General features: G+C 37.6%; 1 protein-coding gene across 2 annotated transcripts; it reads left to right on the forward strand.

The window, feature by feature from the left end:
• LOC124228997 (membrane-spanning 4-domains subfamily A member 4A-like) lies at positions 1-25,236 on the forward strand. 2 transcript variants are annotated; one of them, XM_046644107.1, is made up of 7 exons: positions 1-138; positions 12,029-12,174; positions 13,255-13,392; positions 16,518-16,574; positions 18,070-18,228; positions 22,203-22,304; positions 24,200-25,236. In XM_046644107.1, the coding sequence occupies exons 2-7, from the start codon at positions 12,049-12,051 to the stop codon at positions 24,290-24,292; spliced, it is 675 nt and encodes a 224-aa protein (XP_046500063.1). In that variant the 5' UTR covers positions 1-138; positions 12,029-12,048; the 3' UTR covers positions 24,293-25,236. The 2 variants fall into 2 exon arrangements, with proteins under 2 accessions (XP_046500063.1, XP_046500062.1); XM_046644106.1 differs by having other exon boundaries at positions 12,015-12,174; positions 24,200-25,235.
• The last annotated feature ends 433 nt before the right edge of the window (positions 25,237-25,669 follow it).

The following is a 25,669-nucleotide window of genomic DNA, read 5'->3' on the forward strand; positions in this document are numbered from 1 at the left end:
AAAAATTGCTAGGAGAGGAATTCAGATCTAAACTGAGATGTGAAGTTGGGGCGAGTGATTGTAATCTGAACTGAAGACACGTTACCAGAGTCTCCAGCACTCTTAAGACACACGCATATGTTACTGGATTGAAGAAAGGTAGGTCCAGGGACAAGCATTCCTAGGCTTTGGGACTGATGGTTTCCTCAGCCACTGGTTCTAAGACTCCTGGGAGAGGAATGAGAGAAGATAAGGTTACCTCCCATGGTACAAGGTGGTATTCCAAGTTGGGGAGGGTTGAGTGCAACTTTAAATGTACATTTTGGGGGTTTGGGGAATGATATTTGCTGCAGAAGATGGGGATAAGGACAGCCTCCTAATGGATGATGCTGGATGAACTGGTTTTAGTTACTTTTGTTCTATAAACCCCCAGGCTCTCAGGAAACTTGAAATCAACATTTTACACTTTTAACTAATTATTTCATGTACTCTTGATGTCCCTTCTTCCATGGTCTTTCTTCTCTTTCTTGATTTTTTTTTTTTATATTTGACATTTAAGAAATGATCTGCCACCTGCAGAATTTGGTGGAGATGTTGTAAGGCAAAGGTAGATTCCCCAGTCTTATGCAGGCCCTGAGATAAACGGTGCCCTGCTTTAGTTCTCCAACTATCTTTGACACCATTCATGAGACACCCAAGCCATAAACTGAGGCTGCTCATGAGGAAGTTTTCTAATGAAAGAGGTTTTGTAGATTCTTAGCATTCTGGGGATCAGAAAGGCTTGAAGGCAGTTGTGCACAATGCATTCTTTCCTTGGATGAAGTAAATGAAAGCTGGAGAAAGGATGTAACTTGCCTAGAGTCACACGAGTTAGTAAAAGAGCGAGGAGTAGAACCCAGACTTCTCAATTACTAGTACAGGCCTTTTCTCTGCTCAGGTAACAATTTCTACATTACCGTCATCATCTTCCATCAAACCATCCAAGTTCAGGTCTTCCTTTGGGCCTGTCTTCTATTTCATAAATTTGAGAAGGAAGAAAAGGCAGGTCCTCCTCATGCTCCCTCCTTGGCAATGGTGACCCATGTGGGGGATGGTGACATAAAAATAAGGAAACCAAAGATTGATGTTGCTGCTGATCCATAAGGAGATTGGAGCCAGTAGAAGAAGAGAGGTGTTTTCTAGTTTCTCCACATCTGTAACAGGGACAACAATAAAAAAAAGATGCTGTAGTTGTCAATGGCCCAATATATGTCACAGGTGATGTGGCAAGACCAGGATTCAGCATCTTCCCCAATCTGGAAGAATTGTCTCTCATCTCTATCCAATATTCTCTGCTGTTTTAGCTTCCTAGCTATATGTATACAGGAAACTTGAGCCCTGGAGGATATCCACAAATTTTTGCCCTTGAGGAATTCACCTTCCTAGATAATTAAAACATGGATTTCTATGGGATGAAGGTAGGAGTGGTTATATGAACTTATAGCCAGAGTATTTGGAAAGACAGAGCACTGGGCCTGGGTGACCAAGACCTGACTTGTGTTGCCGCAGAACTATGGAAAGAACACAAATGTCATTTGAAAGCCTTATTTTAACATAATGTCTGCTCTGGGTATACTCACAGTCTTATTATATAGAGAGGGAGAAACAATGTTTGCTAAGACTGAACCTAAGTTTCCTAAATACTGAGTCTGAATGTATGTCTGAGAGATCAATGCAGAGGTTCCTTTGCATTACAGAGAGGTAAGCTCAGGTACACATTCAGTTGGATGAAGAAGAATCATTGGTACTGACCTTTACAACACTTTTGGTCTCTATAATGTATGAAAGAAATGACTAAGATTTCTTAAACCCCTCGTTGCCATAGTAGGTTGAGTAAGCCCTGTTTGGGGAATGGAGGAGCTGGGGAGCTGTACCTGAGAGAAGGCAGAGATTGTAAAGTACTGTCAGTGTGTGACGAGATCAAATCCTTGGGGATTGTTGTTGTGGGGTGTCTGTTGGAGGGGCGGAACATTCTTGAAATCGGTTCAACGTGTGCAAATACCCCCTTATAAGAATGAAAATGTTTCTCTGGAAGTATTAAAATAAGTCCAATATATTTGTGTCCAAAATATAGTCCAAAAATAAAAAGAGAGCGATTCAAGGTAAGGTTAGGATAATAGATAGGAGCTGAAGCAGCAGAGCTGCTCCTATCAACAACATTACCCATTTAAGCTTTAGAGTAAGGGTACTGGGATGCCAAGGAAGGATTTTAGGGAGGAGACTGACAAAATTGTTTTTGTACTTTAACATGATCATTCTGGCTACAAAGTGGAGAATGAACTGGACATATGGGGTCACAAGAGGACACGGGAGAACATTAAGTGGCTTTGACAACGTTCCTCATGAAAATTGGAAGATAGCTAAGCCTGAGGATGTGGGAGAAAAGGTTGTGTAGGGTGAGAAGAACATGACTCATTTGGACATGGAGGGTGGATAAAAGAAGGCATCAGTGGAAAACTACCATGTTGTTTAACATGAAAACCTGAGTGAATTGTTGGATCTTCCATTAAGGAAAACACTTGGAATCCCACAATCCTCTTATAGTTCTTGTTACCTGTAGCTTTTGCTGTTTGATGTTAGGAACTTCAAAATAATCTCCTCTACATACTTTTCATTGCACCATTAATTTTTTGAAAGAAAAATGTCGAGGAAGACTGGATATCTTCTGTTTAGGTCTTCTAAGGTTCAAAGTTAAAATTCTCCCTATTCCCCTCTGGAACAAGTTGTTAAATGAAGATCAAATTATGGGCTTTATTATAATGACTTTAAATTAAGTTCAGAGGGGTAGATCTGCCAAGAAAAACTGGATTAGAGGATGTGGATTCGATTGAAGGCCAAGAAGAAAGCTACCTATTTTATGCTCTTAGCTCTAAATTGAGATCTTGGGTTCTGCTCAGGGGATGCTCATGTATACAGAAAAGTCTGAACATACCCACTCAATAACATGTAATATGTAACCCATCTCACAAACTCAGTTATCATTGGGACAGACTGCAAGATAAAGAGGAGAGTTTAATGGCCTGCCTCTACGTAGTCTTGTATGTAGCTTATTCCATGAGAGCAGAACACAGAGGACAATCCTGACCTTTTTGAACAATCTTTGAGACAAACTGCAAAAGAGAGGAAGCCTCAACCACTGACCACGTGGCACACTGGATAACATACTCTAACAAATCATATAAGCCCCTCTCCTCTGCCTCTCCACATCCTCTATGACAGGAGCAAGTGGGAGCAGGAGGATGTCAGGAACTAAAATCCCTCTCTAGCATGTCCTTGAATGGCAGGAAGTGTGAGAAGAAGTTTGTTTTATATGGATAGCCAAAAAATGGGTAAATAACAGTAGTAACAGGAATAATAATAGCATGTATTTAGTATTCGTTACATGACGTGCACTGGTTTAAATGCATGATCTCATTACTAAATTCCCACAAGAGGTAGGCACTATTATTTACAGTACAGAGTTATAGAAACACAAGATTAAGCAACTTGATTAAAGAGTGACAGAGCTGGAATTTAAATCTAGGTGGTATAATTCCAGAACATCTTCACTTAAGAAGATCCACTCTACTAGTCTGGTGAATGCGAGAACTATTTTGTTTGCACATTTGTCCACTCATCAGTTCATGGACATTTGGTGTGTTTCCTTCTTTTGGCCATCCTGGATAACACCACTAAAAAAATGCATATACAAGTTTTTATGTGGACTTGATACGTTTTCGTTTCTCTCTGGTATATGCCTGGGAGTGGAATTGTGGGTCATATGCTAAGTCTGCTCTTAACGTTTTGAGGTACTTACTTCCAAACTCTTTTCCCAAGTGGATGCACTGATTTTCAATCTCAACATCAATGTTTGATGGCTCCAATTTCTCCACATTCTCAATATCACTTATTACTGTGTCTCTATTTTTTCCATCCTAGTAGGTGTGAAGTGCTATCTTACTGCGGTTTTGATTTACATTTTTTTTGATAAGGAATATTTGCCCTGAGCTAACATCTGTGCCGATCTTCCTCTATTTTTTGTATGTGGGATACTTCCACAGCATGGCTGGTGAATGGAGTAGGTCCGCACCCAGGATCTGAACCCCCACCAAAGCAGAGCTCACAGAAATTCAACAACTCGGCCACGGAGGCTGGGCCCTTGATTTACATTTCCTAAATGACAAATGATGTTGAGCATTATTTTTCCTGTGCTTGTCAGCCATTTGCATATTTTCTTTGGAGAAATACCTATTCAAATTCTTTGCCCATTTTTAAGTTGGGTTTTTTTCTGCTTTTGTTATCATTGAATTGTAAGAATTCTTTATATAGTCTGGATCCAAGTCCTTCATCAGATAAAGGATTTGAAAATATCTTCTCTCATTCTGTGAGTTGTTTTTGCACTGTTTTCATGGTGCCCTTGGAAGTAGGAAAATTTCTAATTTTGAAGATGTCTAATGTATCTGTTTTTTTTTCTTTTTGGTTGATTGAGCTTTTATTTTTACAGCTAAGAAACCATTGTCTAACCCAACTTCACAAAGACTAACTCTTATGTTTTCTTCTAATAGTTTTATATTTTTAGCTCTTATATTTAGGTTTTTAATACATTTAGAGTTAATTTTTTTATTTTGTGTGAGGAATGGTCTGACTTTGTTCTTTAACATTCTTTTACAATGAATTGGGTTGTGTCTTTCTCATTTTTTAAAGAGCTTTTGAAGAAAGGTTATTAATTCTTTTTAAAATGCTTAACTGAATTCACCATTGAAATCATATGAGCCTGGGCTTTTCTTTGTGGGAATTTTTAAATTACTAATGTAATTTCCTGTTATAGACCTACATAGCCTTTGTATTTCACCATAAGTCAGTTTTGCTAGTTAGTCTCTCTATAGGAATTTGACCATTTCATCAAAGTTATCTAATTTATTGGTATACAATTGTTCCTAATATTTCCTTATATTTTTTTATTTCTGTTAGGATGGTAATCATGCTCCCTTTTTCATTCCTGATTTTAGAAATTTCTTCTCATACTTTTTCTTGTTCAATCTAGTTACAGGTTTTCCAACTTTGTTGATCCTTTCAAAGACTATCCCATCGCAAGAATTCATTTTTGTTGTGGCTACTGTTTTTTTTTTTGCTTGTCTGTTGCTATTTTTTGTTTGTTTGTTTAATGACTCCTTGATCTCTCTTGTGAAGTCTGTATTTTTTGCAATCTGTTGACATTGAAGTTTCTGCTTGATTGGCTTAATGGTCAGGTAATGACTTAACAGATATCCTTAGGAGCCTTAAAATAGTTTGCCTCCCATTCTTTTCTGTTAGGCTGTGAGTGTTTATGTATTGGGACAACTTCAATGCTCCAGTAGTTTACAACTCTGTCTTTGCCTTTCCTTCTTATTTGCACAGAACTTAAAGATCAGTCATAGTTGAAGAATTAGAGAATTCTCAAGTCTTTCCTGGCCTTGCACACAACCCTTCACATGTACATGGCTTTCTAGATTCCAAGGGATATATCATGATTTTTTCAAAGCTCCCTGCATGTATCTCATTCCTGTTATTTATTATTTTAAGTTTTTAATTGTTTTGGGGGGGAATTAGCCCTGAGCTAATATCTTCTGCCAATCTTCCTCTTTTTGATGAGGAAGACTGGCCCTGAGCTAACATCCGTACCCATCTTCCTCTACTTTATATGTGGGACGCATGCCATAACATGACTTGACAAGTGGTGTGTAGGTCCACACCCGGGCTCCAAACCGGTGAACCCCAGGCCACCAAAATGGAACATGCCAACTTAACTGTTGTGCCACCAGGCCAGCCCCTAAGTTTTTAATTTTTATCCAGCTTTTTCTTTGCCCCAAGACCTATCACTGCCTCAGGAAACTGTGAATTAAACAATTTCTGGTGATTGTTTTTGACAAACACCTTGAGGTGAGGGCTTCACTCACCGAAGGAACCCTAAGTAAGATCAAATAAAGCCAAGATGCATGAATGGAGCTTTTACAGATAGTTGTCAAACAGATCAAATAGTGGCAATTCTCTGGGGATGGGGCATTTTAGGGGTTTCCAATCCTGTTCTAACTCTCTCATAGGCTGTTAGGCTACTGGTTTTTACAGCTGCCTTGGTTCTAAGGCTTCTGCTTTTCAGGGATAACACAGAGCACAGAGTTGGCAGAGAGGAATGAGACTTGGATAAGTTAAAACATGAAACAGCTCAAAAAAAAACAAAAGCTAGTAGAGAGAATCAATGAAACCAAGAGTCGGTTCTTCAAAAGATCAACACAATTGACAAAAACTTAGCTAGATTAACTAAGACAAAAAGATAGAAGACTCGAATAAGAAAAATTAGAAATAAAAGATAAGACATTTTTACCAATTTTACAGAAATAATAAAATGATTATAAGAGAGTACCATGAAAAATTGTACTCAAGAAAATGGGTTAACCTAAATGAAATGGACAAACTTCTAGAAACATACAACCTACCTAGACTGAATCATAAAGAAATAGAAAATGGGGAGAGCACTATAGCTAGTAAGGAGATTGAATGAATAGTTAAAAACTTCTCCAAAAGAGAAAAGTCAAGGACAAGAAACCTTCACTGGTGAAATCTACTAAACATTTAAAGAAGAATTAACATCAATCTTTATCAAACTCTTACAAAAAATTCAAGAGGAAGGAGCAACTCCTAAGTCATTCTCTGAGGCTGGTATTACCCTAATACCAAAGCCAAATAAAGACATTACAAGAAAAGAAAACTACAGACCACTATCCCTTTTGATTATTGATACAAATATCCTCAACAAAGTACTAGCAAATCAAATTCAACAGCATACTAAAAAGATTACATTCTATGATCAAGTGGGACTTATACCTAGAATGGAAGGATAGTTCAACATATGCAAATGGATCAATGTAATATATCATATTAACAGAATGACACAATACATGATCTGAATTAATGTAGAAAAAGCATTGGAAAAATTCAACATCCTCTCGTGAATAAAACATCCAGAAAACTAGCAATGGAAGGACACTACCTCAACATAGTAGAGACCATATATGAAAAACACACAGTCAACATCATACCCAATGGTAAAAGAATGAAAGCTTTCCTCTAAGATCAGGAATAAGACAAGGACGCCTGCTTTTGCCAATTTATTCAAGATAAAAATAGAAATCCTGGTCAGATCAATTAGACAACAAAAAGAAATAAAAGGCATGACATGCTCTTATATGTAGAAAACTCTAAAGATTCCATACACAAAACAGTCGTAGAAGTAAGAAATGAATTCAACCAAGTTTCAGGATACAGAATCAGCACACAAAAATTAGTTGCTTTTCTATACAATAACAAGGAACCATCTGAAAAGGAAATTAAGAAAATGATTCCATTTACAATAGCATCAAAAAATATTTAGGCATAAACTTAACTAATGGAGGGGAGACCTTCACACCAAAGACTACAAAAACATTGTTGAAAGAAATTGAAGATGACACAAATAAATGGAGAGACACCCCGTGTTCATAGCCTGGAAAACTTAATACTGTTAAGATTGAAGTATTGAAAAGATTCAATGCAGTACCTATCAAAATCCCAATGACACATTTTCTCAAAGAAATAGAAAATTCCATCCTAAAATTCATATGGAATCTCAAGGGAATCTGAATAGCCAAAACAATTTTGAAAACTAAGAACAATTTTGGAGGTCTCACACTTCTTGATTTAAAAACTAACTACAAATCCATGGTAATCAAAACAGTGTGGTACTAGTATAAAAATAGACATATAGATCAATGGAATAAAATAGCCCAGATATAAATCCTCACATATATGGTCAAGTGATATTTAACAAGGGTGCCAAGACCTTTAAATGGGGAAAGGACACTCTTTTCAAAAAATAGTGTTGGGAAAACTAGATATCCATATGCAAATGAATGAAGTTGATGGTCTGGCCCTGTGGCGTACTACTTAAGTCCAGCACGCTCCAATTCAGTGGGCCAGTTTCATGTGTTTGGATCCTGGACATGGACCTATACCACTTGTCAGCCATGCTGTCCTGGTGACCCACATACAAAATAGAGGAGGATTGGCAGACATGTTAGCTCAGGGCGAATCTGCCTCAACATCAAGAACAAAAAATTGAAGTTGACCCTTACTTTACACCATATATGTACAAAAGTTAGTTCAAAATAGATCAAAGACCCAAATTTAAGAGATAAATTATAAAAGTCATAGAAAAAAACATAGATTGAAATTTTCATGACATTAAATTTGGCAATGATTTCTTGGATATGACACAAAAAGCAAAGCATGGGCAACAACAACAAAAAATAGATAAGTTGGACTTTATCAAAATTAAAAACTTTTGTTCATAAAAGGAGACTATCAACAGAGTGAAAAGGCAATCCATGGAATGGAGAAAATATTTGCAAATCAGTTATCTGATAAGGGATTGATATCCAGAATATATAAAGAACTCCACAACAAAGAAACAAAAAACTTCTTTCAACAATGGGCAAAATACTTGAATAGACATTTCTCCTATAAGATATACAAATCGGCAATAATCAGGTGAAAAGAGGCTCAGCATCACTAGTCATTAGGAAAATGAAAATCAAAACCACAATGAGATACCACTTCATACCCACTTAGAAGTCTATTTTCAAAAACACAGACACTACGAAGTTTGGCAAGGAGGTGGAGAAATTGGAGCCTTGTGTGGTGTTGGTGGGAATGTAACATAGTGCCACCGCTGCGGAAACCAGTATGGTGATTTCTTTAAAAATTATAGTACTGGAGTCTTTGGCCAGAGCAATTAGGCAAGAAACAGGAATAAAAGATATCCAAATGGAAAGGAAGATCTAGTATTTTATGTTTTGTCTTAATTTTTAACCTAATACATTAGATATTGTTGTTCTTATTTTGTACAAACAATTTGTGTACACGCAAGTTCACCAGTTTCTTTGCTCACCGTTCCTTCTTGTATCGTGGAACATCCTTCTGGGTTTCATATGCCTTACTTTCGAAGCACATCATGTAGAAGTTCTGTTTAGTAAATGTGCTGGCAAACTCTGTCAGGTGTTTACTTATCTGAAGATGTCTTTATTTTACCCTTGATCTTTTTTTTCTTTTTTTGAGGAAGATTATCCCTGAGCTAACTACTGCCAATCCTCCTCTTTTCACTGAGGAAGACTGGCCCTGAGCTAACATCTGTGCCCCTCTTCCTCGACTTTATATGTGGGACGCCTACCACAGCATGGCTTTTTGCCAAGTTGTGCCATGTCCACACCTGGGATCCGAACCAGGGAACCCTGGGCTGCCAAGAAGCGGAAAGTCTGAACTTAACAACCGCCCCACTGGATGGGCCCCTTACCCTTGTTCTTAAAGTACAGCTTTGGTGCATAACGAACTCTAGGTCTATAGTTGTTTCAAACATATTTTTCTGTGGTTTTCTGGCTTGCATTGTTATCAATCTAATTGCCCTTACTTTGCGTGTGATCTGACTTTTCTACTACTTTGAAGATCATCTTTGTTCTTTGCTATCTTTAAATTCTTTATATTGTGTTTCAGTATAGATCTGTTAAAGATACTGCTTGGTGTATGTTATATGACCTGTGTCTGTGGGTTTAAGTATTGCACCAGTTAAAGAAAATATACAGTTATCATTCCAAATGTTGCCAATTTGGCCTATCCTACATTTTTTTTCTCTTTATATACTCTACTTATACATATTCTAGAGCTTTTCATTCTTCACTTCTTATCTTTTAACCTGTATTCTATCATGAATATTTCCTTGTCTCTCTACATGGCTTCTGGTCGATTTCTTCAGCTTTACCTTCCAGTTCACTAATTCTCTTTTCAGTTGTTCCTTGCTATTTAACACATTGACTAATTTATTTTAAATGTCAACATTATCTTTGTTCACATTTTAAATTTGTCATATCACTTTTTTGCACTTTGTAGATTTTAGCTTTTGTGATTCCATTTTCTTTTGAATGTTTTATCCACATTTATTACATAGTCTGTGTTTGATTATGCTAATATCTGATGCACTTGGTGTTTCTCATTGATAAATCTTATGGTATCTTGGTTTTTGTGCATTTGATGATCTGTGATCGTGATGATATATTACAATGATCCTAATCTGTGTGATTTCTTGGGGACTTACACTAGGAACGCATGCTCCCTTCTTTGTGGACTCCAATGTAAGACTTATTTAGAGACAGATGACTTTCTACAAAAGGGGCTTTTTCATGTGATTTCTCTTTTATTTCTGCCTTTTACTTCTCAGAACTATACTTGTGCAGAGAGTTACAGCTATCAAGTGGTGCCTTCATTCTCAGGATTATAAACAAGAATATATGTTTGTAGAAAACATATGTAGAGGTTCAGTGAGCCTCTTATCTTTGAGAAGTGTACTCTCAAAATCTGTGGCCGTAGGGTCCTGTTTCTTTGACACTCTCCCTACATTTCCCCTAATTTCATCCTCATGCAATCTTGGTTGCTTTTTACAGTCTTTTCATCTGAGTTATGGGGATTTTAGTTGTTTCTCAGCTTCAAAATGGAGTTCCAAATTTCTTTCTCTATATTGATTTAGGAAATTTTCTAGAATAGAAGAAGAAACGCTGAATTTTGGGTTACATCCTCTTATGTACTTCTTGATCTTAACTATTTTAATCTGTTTCACATTATGTATTGCTTATGAATTATTAATTACAGTTTTCTGTCTTTTTTTTAATTTTTTAATTTAACTTTTTATTTAATGATTTCTTATTTTGTACTTTTCATTTTACTGCTTTACATAACTTGGAATGTATATTTAACCAAATTAAATTAATGTCTTAAATGATTAATCTTTTGTTTTCATTAGGACTTTTTTTCACTGTCTTTAAAGTTCACTCATTTTTTTGCTGATTTCCATCAGTGTTATTGCTAGATAACTAATAATGTAGTTCTGTGGGCCATCTGAGTATAAACATAAGTTAATAATTCTTTCCAGAGAAATCTGAATTCTTCTCCAGTACATAGAAAATTTGTGCTACTAGAACATTCTTTTACTTTGTGCCACCAATAAAAGGGCACACACGTCCAATCTTGAGACTTTCACAGAGCACCAATGAAGCATAAATGTTATCAGAATTGATTGTGGCTTTGCAGAGTCTTAACAAGTTTTACTTCCTTCAAAATTTATAGAAATGAGCCATGCAACATCTAAATATGGAATCAAATGAGTAGATAAAAATGTTCATGTGACTTCAACTTATCTCCACATAACTTGATTGGGGTTACTGTATTGAGGAGACAAAGTGGCATAAAGAGTATCACGTTGGTGTTTTGAGATTCGGAAAGATAATTTTATATGTCCTTGCTATGCATTGCAAAGTTGAGATTCAAAGCATTTTAATGGGAAAAGAGATTTAAGTTCCTGGTGCCAGGGATATGACTCAGGATCATAAATTAAATCCCCAAAGTCCAGAGTTTATAGGGTAAAATACAAGGTTACGCAAATGGTATTTAGTAAAGATGAGCGTGAGGAAGACGTCTGGTTCTAAGAGTGCTCTGAGTCACAGTACTCTGATTAGAAAAGGAAGACTACAAAATACAGTAAATTGAAATGTAGATGATTCTGTGCAGTTTATTACTATTTTAGAAGTTATCTTTCAAATAGGAAATGTTTGTAATCAAGGGAATATCCCATAATAGGGATAGAGATAAAGTCTGAGTGCAGTCTTGATATATGACCTGGAAGACATTTCCCTAATTTGCAGAGCCCAGAATACTCACATCAATTCTATTCATATTTCTATCTCTTCAATACTTTCTAGCATCTTGATGCCACATGGCGTTTCCCAATCTCTCTCTCTCTCTCTCTCTCTCTCTCCTTGTCCTACTTTCCTGGCTGGACTGTGAAATGATGACATTTTGCGAAGATGACTAATAGCCATTATAATAGATGAAGGGCATGTAGACCAGAGGTTGTTGTAACGTTTCCACAGCCTCATCCTGTATTACATTTCTCATTGTAGCACCTTTTCTGCAGCTACGGCAACCATACAAGGAATGGAACAGACCACACCAGGGGCTGGCCCTGGCATGTACCAGCCGGGACATCATGTTTCTCTAAACTCATATCTGTGGAAAGGGATGCCAGAGAAGTTCTTGAAGGGGGAACCCAAAGTTCTTGGGGTAAGTCAGTTGCAGATCTGGGAGAAGACAAATCGTGTTGTAGAATCACAATGGATCAGATCTAACACCAAATACTTTGCCCCACTAGTGTCATAATACATCAGCCAGCCCTAAGAACATCAGTATTTTGTCTTCAAGCCCTATCACTTGTGAAATGATACAGTATTCTATTACATCATGCTTCTGATTAAGTTGTATTTAAAACATAGTGACTTCAGATCTACTCTCGGGTTGTGGGTCATCCCTGATAACTATATTTAACTTCAGCGTGGAAGATTAGAGAAAGAAAAGGACACATGTACACCAGGTGGTGTCCCATCCAAAGACCTTCCTGATAGCTGACAGCCCCATATTGTTACTATCTCCTCTGCAAAATTTTCTTAGCCTTCTTCCACCCTCAGTGCATCTATGTCTGGAGTCACAGGTGGATGTGCCTAAAAGAAATGGAAGGTTTAAAGAAAGACAGGCTAGTGCAGGTGGGAGGACAGTGAACATAGAGGTTTATCTTTAGCCCAAGGTTTAAACCAATGGGACAAAGTCACGGTGACACTTTGGATCCTTTCGAGTGGCATGGGGTAATGTACCCCAACTTCTCTATTTTATACCTCTGTACTCACTCATGTCCTCAGGCCCCAGACCCCTGGAGAATGGCATATTGCTCTTCTCTTTGTCTTCCGCTGTACATTCTTTCTTGCCTTAGATTTCTTCTCCTTGCTACAATATTTGCTTCATAATTTCTGGGTCACTTCTATTTGAACATGTGTGAAGGAGAGCAACAGTTGTGGTAGGAGTAGCATCACAGGTAGGGATCAGTAAAGCACCTTTGGGTATGTCCTGATACAATCTTTTTTATCCTGAAATTACTGAGGCAATTGGGCTAAATGTCCTAAGAGGTCATTTTAGTAAGTTAACATATCCACAGTTCTTTATGTGAAAGAAAAGTGACAGAAGAATATCAAGAAGACCATCTGACTATTTCAAAAGATAGAGAATGAGGGTAACTTAGTGGTTGGAAAGGGGGTGGCTTGGGCACCATTTTTGTGGTAGGTAATGTGTTTTTACTTTCTTCATCATTTCTAGGTTGTGCAGATCCTGATTGCCCTGATGAACTTAAGCTTGGGAATAGTAATGATTACTGTCACGTTGGAATTTGAGTCAGCTCCTTATAAATGCCCCTTATCAGTGCGCTCGGGGTACACAGTTTGGGGGTCAGTGATGGTAAGCAGAATACCCTCTGGTTTAGTTGGAGACAACATAGCATGGTTGTTAATTTCCTGAGCTTTAGAGTCATGTCTCAACCCTATCTTGTAGTTCTATAACTTTGAGAAGAATCTCTAACCTCTTTTTGATTCAATTTTCTCATATATAAAGTGGGAATAATAATATAAAATAATATAAAACTCAAAGAAAGCTAGGCAGGTTAAATATTTAATGTGTATCAGTTAGGCTTCATTACAGCACCATGTAGCAAAAAATTCAAACCAGAATGGATTAAACATTGAAAGCATTGATTATTTCACAACAAGAAGCCCCGTAGTTAGTCATTTCCAGCAGGTGATTAATTCCAGAGTTACCCCATTGAGGTAACCTCGTTGAGGACTGCTGGCACAACATATCATACTTGTTGGCACACGTCATTGTTCATAAATGTTATGTAGTGCATAAATGTTTTATATCCCAAGCCAACTATGGGCAAAGGTCATCAATTTGCCAATATTGCCTTGGACTAATCAAGAGTCGCCTCAATGGCTGGGAAGGGTTTATTGAAACTCAAGGGAGACTCAACAAAATGAGAATTTTTTTAGCAGTCACCAAAAGAGACATGGCTGGTATCCAGGCAATTTATAGTCAAGTATCAAATTGTAGCAAATGGTTAGCTTAGCAAATGCAACTGCTGTTAGATATATTTTGTCTCATAAGTATAACAACAATAGTTATAATTTAAGTTAAATTAAAATTTGAGTTAACAAATTTCCCCCCAGAACAAAATGGAAGAGTTTCTCTGCAATGTGAGAGTGTAAAAAGAGTATCCAGTGTCACATTTTACTTACTGACAAGAGGAAAATACATTCAGAAACTGGGTTTGTGTTAGAATTACGGAACCTATTCAAGTGTTGCAGTTTCCATTTATCTACAAAGTTCAGGATGAGATCATTTAAAGTCTATAAGGAGCTAACTTTTTGTGCCCCTTCATCAGTTTATAGAGAAAAATGCAAGCTTCGAAAAACAGAAAAGGCTGTTCTCCTTCTGGGCAGTTGTGCAATGCTTCATGTATCTGATCACACTGATGTCAGTAGTAGCTTTTATTAAACTCTTCCTATGGTCTAGGCACTCTGCTAAGTGCTTTACATGTGCAATTCCATTTCAAGCAATCATCCCAAACTTCTGAGAAAGGATTTGTCATTGTCCCCATTCTATGGATGAAGAAATTGGGACTTAGAGAGATTAAGTAACTCACACAATTATATGGTCTGGGAATCAGGGTTCAAATCAGGCCAGTCCGATTCCAGTATTCCATGCATCTAACCACTCTAGTTTTCTGCTTCCCCTTTCATTTCCTTTTCAACACCACTTTGGAAATCAGTTTTCATAATTTATACCTTTACACATGTTCGGTAGATTACCAGGAGCTGCACGAGCTGTGTTTGTCAACTGAGGCATCACTCAGACTCTTGTAGATGTCCCACTAGATGAGCTGTTGCTTAATTGTGGGAACATTTTTTTCTATTTTCAGTTATTCTTCCAACTTTATGTCCACCTGTGAAGTGCCTTCTTTTTCTCCCTTATACAGTACAAGAACCAACACCAAGAACCAGCCACAAATTTCTCTTCTATTTGGCCCTTTAGTCTCCAGTAGAGCTATATTTCCTTTATCACAATGCTTTAAAATTATCCCCACATTAGTCTATTTGTTCCAGTTTTCTTTTGTGTACTTTTGGAACATTTTAAAGTTTCATTTCTATATGTCTTTCACATTCTATATAAAGTTCGTTTCTCTCAGAAATCTTATATATTTTTTGCTATGTAAATATGTAGGTTCTTTTACCAAACCCTATCATCAAACACACAAACACGCACATATTTATAATATGTATATATAATTTCTGTATATAAAGATGTTCTCATGTGCTTTACTGAATTTTCTTGGAGTTTATAGTACTTTTTAGTTGATAATATTGGGTGTTTGCAGTATAATATTATTCATATTTCAATTACTCTAATGTTAACCATTTGCTTCAAATATTTTTCTCATATAATTATTTTGGTTAATATACTAAGAATAGTAGTACATAAGAGTCTCCATCTTCTTCTTGATTTGGCTGTATGAGATGGCCCCAGTGTTTCCCATTAAACATGGTAACGACTTTAGACTGAGATAGATGTTCTATCATGTTATGGAAAATGCAATACTTCATATTTATAAATAATGTTTAAGTCAATAATAATTTTGAATACTATTAAGTGTCTTATCAATATTGTAAACATGAATAGCAATTAATGTTTTCTTCTTAAATCCATTAATCTCATAAGTTAGAAGAATATTTCAATATTAAAAAAATTTAGACTTTTGAAGAAATACTCCACATATTCAAGTTTCATTTCATATAATTTGATAGATGAGACTCCCTGCTACTTTTTTCCAGAGGAGACTTAGTTTATGTTAATCATCTCTATGTCTTCATAATTAGATATTTGTTGAGGAAATTTATCAAAGTTGTTCCTTAGATCAGTGATTTTTGGTATTAAGATAGAATTTTTGAAACTTCTGAAATAAAATATTGAAAGCAAACCCAGAAACTCAAACAGTTAAATAGTTTAAGACAGGGCGTCCCATCAACTTGACTCCAGTCATTTTAGCTAGATGGAAAATAATACCCAATTGATGGAGTCAAATGAAATAATATATTCTAATCATCATTTAATATGGAATTTAAAATTTTTCTTTGCTACTATTTTATTTACAACTTTTAATAGTCATTTTTAAACGAAAATAATCATTAGGTTTTTTTCTTTTGCAATATCTTATTAAATTTTGGCACCATATTGTGGTTAATTCATATCAGAAATTGAGAAGCTTTCTTTATATTTCAGTCCCCTCAGTTTAAATACCATCACACTTGGGCATTTTCTGAAAGGCTTGATAAACTCTCTTGTGAATTCATCCAGTGGAATTTCTCTCTTGTTTCTGGGAAAGGGGAACAGTTATTTACAAATTTTTGTGTTTCTTCCAATATAATTTGTCTGTTTAACATATTTATCACATTTTGGCATAAGTTTAGGTAAGTTACGACTTCAAATATTTATTTAAAGTTTTTTTTTTACCGTATTTTTCTTTTCATTAGTTTCTTATTTCAGGCTCCTTGTCAACTGCAGCAGGAACTAGAACTACAAGAGGTCTGGTGAGTAATGCTTCCTCATTTTTGCTCGAAAAGAAGAAGGATTAACCACATATGTATTCTGCCAGAAGAGAAAACAAATTTTGTTTGTTTTTAAAACATCAGGAGAGATTGTAAGTTTTACCTAGTTGGATCAGTCTCTCAAAATGGCAGTAAAATTTGGCTGCTGATGTGAAGTGCTGATATGAAGGCGAAGAATCGGGTGAGGGTGGCTTTGTCTATGGAGAATCCACCTCAGATTCACTCGACGAGGTTGGTGCCAATGTAGGGATGGCTGACGGAAGGTTGGGGATGACTGTTGCTCCTCAGAAACATATTTGGCCTCGAGGTAAGACATAACTTATGAATGCTGTAGCTATTACTGTAAAAAGTAGAGTGATTCCAATGTTTCAAGTTTCTAGAAAGGTGTAGGAGCCGTAGTAAAGGCCTCGTCCTACGTGAACAAAAGGGCAGATGAAGAATTTGGAGAATTACCGACATGAGAATGAACAGTTTGGGAAGACACTTGCTGAGAGAATCTTTATGAAAATATAGGGAATTTCTGAGAATAAAGTCAATTGGATGGGTCATACAAACCCTCTAAATTGAGATGCAGCCCCCATGACAGTGACGCCAATTGTTGGTGTGGCATCATGTTTATTGACTTATTGATGAAAATATGTATTCCAACTCTGCTCACAAAGGATTTTGATTCAGGTTGCAATGAAAGAAATTCACAATAAGCCTGTTAGAAATGAAGAAGCAGATTTAAAACAAAGCTTTCATGCCAATATGCATCTCACAAAGTCAATAAAAGGTAAAAGTCCAGATCTCAATAAACGTTTTCCCTCGCTAAAGACTGTATTTAAGTTTTCTTCGCTCAAAGAATAAATATAAAACTATGGAGATGATCACTTATGGTTTTTCCACATCTGACCTCAATCTCTCTCTAGTATCTCTTCCAGATATAACCATACCGGTTAAAATCTACCTCATGTTACAGGCACGCTAAACCTCTCATACTTTCTTGAGGAATTTTACTTCTTGTAAAAAGCCTCCATAACTTCACTGAGAGAAAACAATGTAGGAAAATGAATAGACAGCAAAGGGAGAGAATACACAAAAGGCATGTAGGCGTGAGAGGCAAGCAGTATTTAGAAAATAATTAGAAGTCAGGCACCTGAAACAGTACGTGGTAGGAGATGGACGCAGACAGGACTGTCCAGCTAAAGTTTAAAGGGTTTTGAAAGCCCTGCTAAGGAGATTGGAGTTGATCCCATGTGCTCACGGGAGACTTCTGAAGGATTTAAGTGTGGGAATAACAGGATCATATTTGTGTTTGGGCAGAAGATTAGAACTGAAAATACTGTAAAGAAAGAGACAAGTTAGGAGATTATTGTACTAATCAAGACAAAGAAGATGGCCTGGGTTGGGCAAGAAGTGGCGGGTGTAAAGTGATTGATAGAGACATATCTGAGGATGATGTTGGATGGTTTAATTGATTTTCCTTCCTTTCTAGGTCCAAGGTAGCCTAGGAGTGAACATCACCAGCTCTATCTTTGCTGCATCAGGGATCTTAATCACTATCATGAGCATGATTAATTCTTATTTCCATTACCCTTACTTTTACTATGATCGGAAGTTGGCGAATGGTTCCATAGTCCAATCTGTTTTAATGGTTAGTGCTTCCTCTTTTCGTGGCATACTTTGGTGGAAGTAAGTCACAGGATCCCGGGCTCTGGCAAAAGTAACCATCAGTGTTCCCTAGTTGATGAATCACTTTGGGAAGTTAGAAGTGATTGAGAATTAGGGCAATCTTTTATTTAGGAGTCAGGCCCATGTCTCATCTCTCTCTTTGTTCCTTCTCTAAATGTGATGAGGGAAAGTGGGAAGAAAGCTCATAGTTATAGAAAACTCACTCTGCAATAATTAGTGTGCTAAGCAATTTGCATAATTTTTCCTGTTCAATTTCAAAACACTGTTAAGTATGTCCTATTATCTATTCTAAAACTCGAGCCCAAGTGTCACTCTCTGTATGTCCCAAATCTTCCTGATAGAACCTGATGTAATTACCAGGTTCTCTAATTATAAATTAAAATTCTTTTGAACTTTATCCTATAAGTGGTGAATAACCCATTATCGCTCCCACCATTTTTGGATGTCCTTGCAAGATGAAGCACTTTTTGCCTCAAAATCCAGTTCCTGGTAAATTCTCAATCTCTACTCTGTATTCTGTACCAGTTGCCCTCATCAAGACATTATTGTAATTCCTTTTTCTTCAAATTACCACTTAAACAAGATTTTGTAGGTAGTGAAACTTCTAGGGGCCAGTCCAGTGGCGTAGGGGTTAAGTTCTCACTCTGCTTCTGTGGCTCAGGGTTTGCTGATTCAGATCCCAGGCGTGGATCTATGCACCACTGATCAAGCCATGCTGTGGCAGGTGTCCCACATATAAAATAGAGGAAGATGAGCACAGATGTTAGCTCAGGGCCAATCTTCCTCAGCAAAAAGAAGAGGATTGGTGGTGGATGTTAGCTCAGGCAAATCTTCGCAGAAAAAAGAATATTCACAAAAAATAAATAAAGTCTTTTAATAAAAAAAAACTTTTAGAAGTTTTGCATAAGCGTGGAGAGGATCCCACACCACAGCAGACTAAAATGCAATGAAATCTTTATTATTAAAAAGTCATGGGACCAGCCCCATGGCCGAGTGGTAAAGTTTGCGTGCTCCACTGCGGCGGCCCAGGGTTTCGCTGGTTCAGATCCTGGTCTCGGACATGGCACCACTTGTCAGGCCACAGTGAGGTGGCATCCCATGTGCTACAAATAGAAGGACCCACAACTAAAATATACAACTATGTATTGGGGGGATTTGTAGAGAAAAAGCAGGAAAAAAAACCAGGGAAGACTGGCAACGGTTGTTAGCTCAGGTGGCAATCTTTGGGAAAGAAAAAAAATGTCTATCAACCATTCTCAATACTACTGAGTTTTCTGTTATCTCCCCTCCATTTGAGCTTCCAGTCCTTCACTGTACTGCTTAGTTCTTTCTCTTATTGTCTCCTTTCTTCATCTAAATTTGGAAACTCTGCATTCTTCCTAACTTCTTATGCAGGTCAATCACGTTACCTTTTCTTCATTCCTGGCTAGCCCTAGGTGAGTCTCGAGTGCTATATATTCACCCCAAAACAAACCCTTCAGTGTCTTTGCTATAATAATCTACTCTCCTTGAGATTTCTAACAGTTCTTACAGTAAGCAATTTTATTTCTTACCGCTCTCTCAAAATCAGAAAAGAGTTTATTCGTAGAACTTAAAACTTTTTTTCAAGTTCACGCAGTTAGAAATTGGCAAAAGCAAGATTCGATGCTGTAACTTCCTGCCTCTCATCCTCCTATTCTTTAATAATTTTTGTTTAGGTATGCTGAAGAAGAATCTTACTTCCAGTGTCAGAAGTTCTCTCTGTTCATAGACTTTAAGGGCACAATGATAGGCATATAATCTACAATGGACCAGCTTATAGGGCTGGCTTCCCTGGTACGGGACCTTTGCAGGTAGAAGAGCTCTACACTTGGTTTGCTGCTCTGCTCTTCCTGCTTTGAAGTTCTTAACACTTTTTTAACAAGAGGCCCTGTAAATGCTGTAGCCAGTCCTGCCTTCATCTCAATCACCTTCTCCCAGAGACCGCCGTAAATTCCTATTCTGTCTGCATTTTTTCTGCCTGCCCTATAGCAGAGTGCATCCATAAGAGTTTCCTGGAATCTGGAGCATCAGATCTATTCCTACCTGGGTATCTGCACAGTCAGTCCAGTGGTCTATGAGCCCACACATTATGCCCAGTCCCAGGGTTGGCACACTGGGAGGAATAAGAAGACCAGCCTCCACCTTTAGGAAGCTCTAGTCCTTCTGGGAGGAAAAGATAGAAATATTGGAGGGCAGTTAGAGGTTGACAAAGGCACAAGGGCCTACTTTTGAATACAATTATAAAAAGAGGTTAGAAAGAGGTGAGCTCTTTCTAGGAAAGGTGGAGCGTACACATCATGGAATCATTAGCAGGAGCAGGTGAAATTGCCAATGATCAAGTCTACTTGATCTAGAATTACAGTGGTTTCATATGGCTCAAACTATGTATATTATACGTATTTTTTCTTCTTTTTGTTGGAAATCCAACCTGACACTTGTTTTCATAGATGAAGTTTCATTGGAGCACAGCCACACTCATTTGTTTACAAATTTGTCCATGGCTGCTTTTGCATTGTAACAGCAGAGTTGAGTGTTTGTAATCATATGTCCTGCAAAATCTAAAGTATTTGCTAGCTGCCCCTGACAGAAAGTTTGTTAACTCCTGGTCTGCCCTGCTAGATGATAAAATCCTTGAAGTTAGGGAAATTGTCTGTTTTGTTTGCTGCTCTATCATCTGTACCTACAAGTCCTAAAATGTAGAGGCTACTGAGTATGTTGAAGAGATGTGTAAATAGATAAAGAAACAATGAATGCAAATATTCTCAAGGTTCACTTGAGTCAGTGTCACTTGTGTTCTGGGGTCTTGATTTTTGGTTCTTCCACAGCAGAGTTACTATCCCTATCCATGGAGAAAAAAGAGAGCATATTTAGACCAAAGAATCCTAGGCATCAATTCAAGCATCTAATTCTACTTTGTGGAATAAGAGTACTGCCCAATGTCTCTCAAATCTGACTATGTGTTTTGGATAAACATTAGACCTAAGCCAATTCCCTGGGGAGATGGATTAGGACCAACTAACTTGATGGTCATTCTTGCATTAGTTTCTTATCGTAGCTGTAACAAATTGCTACAAACTTAGTGACTTAAGACAACATAAATGTATTATTTTATAGTTCTGAAGGTCAAAAGTTTGGAATGAGTCTCACTGGGCTAAAATAAAGAGTGGTCAGGGTTGTATTCCTCTTGGGACGCTGTAAGAGAGAATCAGTTTGTTTGCTTTTTCTGGCTTCTGGAGGCTGCCTACATTCCTGGGCCTGTCGTCCCATCCTCTATCTTCGAAGCAAGCAGTACAACATCTTCAAATCTCTCTTGGACTTCAACTCCTCTGTCTCCTGTTTCCACTTATAAGGGTTCTGTAATCATTTAGGGCTCACTGGACAATCCAAGATAACCCCTCCATCTCATGATCAGCTATTAATCTTAATTCTACTGACAAACTTAATTCTCCTTTGTCACGTAACTTGTCACATTCATAGGTTCTGGGGATTAGGGTGTTGACCTCTTTGGTCTGTTACTATTCTACCTGCTATTATTACTCTGCCCACAATTACTAAGTTATGAGATCATATTGTTGTGTCAACTATGTGGATTTCCTAGTGTTTCAAAGAACAAAGTTGATTATTATCTTGATGATCTCTTCCCCCCTCCTTTATAGCATTTTCACATTCTGTATCTGCAATAACACTAGAAAGTAGAGGGTGGGGGAGAACATGATTATTTCATTAGTGAAAAAGTGAGAGGATAATTGACATTCAACAGGATAAGAACTAGATAAGAGTATGGCTGCAATTTAGGAGCCAGTTTTCCTGACCTCTCGCCCATGCTTCTTCTCTTTTGATGTTGTAATCAGTGGTCAGTGTTCTGAACCTGTCAACTCTATTCCTCATGTTCCTTTGTTATGAATTTGTTCTTAGGGTATGGATGCTATGGTGCTCGTTTCAAGTGTGCTGGAGTTCTGCATTGCTGTGTCCCTCTCTGCCTTTGGATGTAAAGTAACCTGTTGTAATCCTGGTCGGGTGAGTATCAGGTTTACCTTGAAGATATCTGCATTAGTTTTCTATTGCTGTGTAATAAATTACACAAACTTAAAGGCATAAAACAACCCACGTTTATTACCTTTGAGTTTCCATGGTCAAGAGTCTGGGCACAGCTTATCTGCATTCTCTGCTCAGAATTTAAAAGGCTCTAATCGAGGAGTTGGCTGGGGCTGTGGTCTCAACTGAAGCCTCTGGTCCCCTTCCACGCTCACATGGCAGAATTTATTTCCTCTCAGCTGTGGAACTCATCACAACTTAATTCTCCTTTGAGGCCCACAGGAGAGCAAAAGTCTTTGGTGATTTAAGCCTCTTTTAAAGGGCTCGAATAATTAAATCAAGTCCATCCAGAATAATTTCCTTTTGGATAAACTCAAAGTCAACTGGTTAGTAACCTATTCACAACTTTGCTATTCCATCATATACACAGGTCCCACCCAAACTGCAGGGGAGGGAATCATACATGGGCATAGGTGACTGGGTATCATCTTACAATTCTGCCTATCACAATGGATAAAGAAAAGCTATTTTTCTTCATCCTTAATCCTTCAAAGGGCCTCCCTTCTTAGTCCAGATCAAAGAATACTTCACTATGGAGAGGTCCCTGGAGAGTGCCAGATGTTACTCCATTATTCTTTTATTGCGTGATTCCCTGGGCTGTTGAAGAAAGTCAGGCTTTCACACTTGTCTGTGAGTGTGCACACCGGCCCATCCTCTCACCCTGAGACTTGCAGCAGATCCTCCTGCCTGCTGAGCAGAAAGGATGTCTCCTGGAGATGACTGGGTAGTGGGAGGAGACAAGAGACCAAGAGGAACTAGGAAGAATAGAACAGGATATCTTCCAAGAACTGAGGGTTCCAGGGTGAGAAAATCGATATTAAAACCTGGGAGATGCTCATTAGTTTCATTACGCAAAGGCCTAGTCAAACAAAGGCCAAAACCAAATCATAAAATAAGAATAGTTTGACGAGATTACTTTTCTGGTGCTGTTCTCCCCCATTTGGTGCCTCTTTACTTTCTTTTGGGGGGCCCGTGCTACACCACATCCCCACTCCCACAGCCCTTGCCCATACCAGAGAGATTGATTAAATCATGTTAACTCTATTAGTGGACTCTTGAGTTATAAGACCCTAGAAGCTAGAGTTTCTCAGCAATTCCCAGTGATTTTGTAATTTCATTAAGTGAAACATTTGAACCAGGGAGCAAACTCCTTAGTAATATTCATATCATAATATCCAGGCCTGTGTTCTCTTCTGCTCCTAGATTAGTTACAGAGCTGAGTTTTTCTCTCCCTGATTCCACTGGTTACAGAACTGGGAAGCGTGAATCAAGAAAAGCAATGGCTTTGGGCCATATAATGCCTAAGTCTTTATCTCTTCCTGGATCTCCTCCAACATCCACTCCATTTCACATTGAAGTTTTAGAAGAATGACCAGCATTTCCTTAGTTTCCTAATGATTTCTGCCTTGTTGGATCACTGTGGTTTTTGCAATGCTTTAGTCATGGCCAGCAAATCAATGATTTGGGTATGCTGTTGCCATCAGTATGAACAACCAGTTTTGGCACAAGAGTCTATATTTTCCATGACACCCTGGTTTACCTAACTTGTTGGGCACCATCATCCACATGGAAGATCAATCCACTTGCAGGACCACAGCCCCAGCTATCAGCATCTCATGCCAAGAGCTATGGCTGAGTGTTTTTCGTAGATCTAGTTTGCTCTAAAGAATGCCTGAGAAACCCCACCAAACTGATGTTGAGACTGAATTCAGGGAAGAAAGGGTAGACTCTGATGATGGTGACATTGTGTGGACAGGAAAGGGAAACCCTGAGGTTATTTGATTGACTCACCTATGGCATTCTGATTGATTTCACAGGTTGTGTTCCTGGTGCCATCAAATCCTCACATGGCAGAAACAGCAACTCCTGTACCAGTTGCAAGAGATATAAGGCCACCTGCAGATCAATAGCAAAAGGTTTCAGAAAACTTTCTTGACAGTTATGCAAGAACCCCACTTGGAAAAGTACCAGACTCAAACTGATTTTAATATATATGTATATTTAGTTCATAACTATGTTCTCATTTTCCCCCAAGTACTCAACAACTCATTTCACTGATTCTTTATCCACAATAGCAAAAAGTAAATAAATACATCATGCATATTATGAGTAAATAGCCCTCAAAAGTTTTTCATCGATCTTTGGGACTTTATAAAAGGACATGAAGGTGGTAAAGAAGATTTGGTAGAAGAAGGGCAAAAAACTATTGTTGAAGTGAGGCCTCCATGCAGACTACATATTTCTGCTTCCCTGGCCAATACTCCTCCCACTTGTTTGACTTTCTTTTCCCGCCTTTGGGAATGCAGTGTTTTTACCTTTAGAAAGTGGAGATGTGTGGCTTTTCCCTGTCTTTCTTTTTCCTGCTTTCCTTCTCCCTTCAAATAGCACAGTCGGTCCTCTTATGTGCACAAACCATTATTTGAATGTAAATACAACAGAGTCAAAATCACATAATAGTCAGATTCAACTTATATTTTCTCTGTCTCTCTCTCTTCACCTTCCTCTTCTTCCTGTTCTCTCTCAATCTCTCTCCTACAGGGCAGCGTTATATCTTAATCAAATTTGTACCCAGTGCCATATAGGTGATTGAGCAACACATGGGACTTAGTTAATGTCTGTTAAATACTTTGATTTATTACAGAGCAACAATAAATTAAATAAAATTAGAAAGAATAAGTTAATGTATTTCCTGCTTCCTATTCAGATGTGATATGGTGGAAAGAGACAAAGTCTTGATATCAGGAAATACAGTACGGTGGTGAAGAATGTGGGCTTTTTAATCAGACAAACCTGAGTTTTTGCCTCAAAAATTCCATTTCTTTCACTTGCTACCTGTGTGGCCATGGTCATAGCATAACATTTCTCTGTACTTCATATTTCTCTTCAGTAAAATAGTGATATCACCAGACTGCTAGTCCTGTGATGGTTACTTGATACAATATAGGAAGAGCAAATGCTGCTCTGATTGGCACATACTGAACCTTAAGAGGTTTAATTTATACACATACATGAATATATGTACATGTATATGTATTTGTATATATGTAATACCAATTCATTATCATTTTATTCAACACATATTTATAAGGTGCCAATGATGGGCAAGTATTTTTTAAGGATATGAGAATATAGTGATAAACAAGAGAGATGACATCCTTCATTTTATGTAGGTTAAACATATAGGGCAAGACATAATCAAACATATAAACAATCAATTAACATTTTCATTTGTTGTTAGAAGCTACATGGAAGCTATGTGCAAGGTACTGGGCTACACAATGGCCTGT

Source organism: Equus quagga, chromosome 17 (assembly GCF_021613505.1).
Source record: "Equus quagga isolate Etosha38 chromosome 17, UCLA_HA_Equagga_1.0, whole genome shotgun sequence".
Lineage (NCBI taxonomy): Eukaryota > Metazoa > Chordata > Mammalia > Perissodactyla > Equidae > Equus > Equus quagga.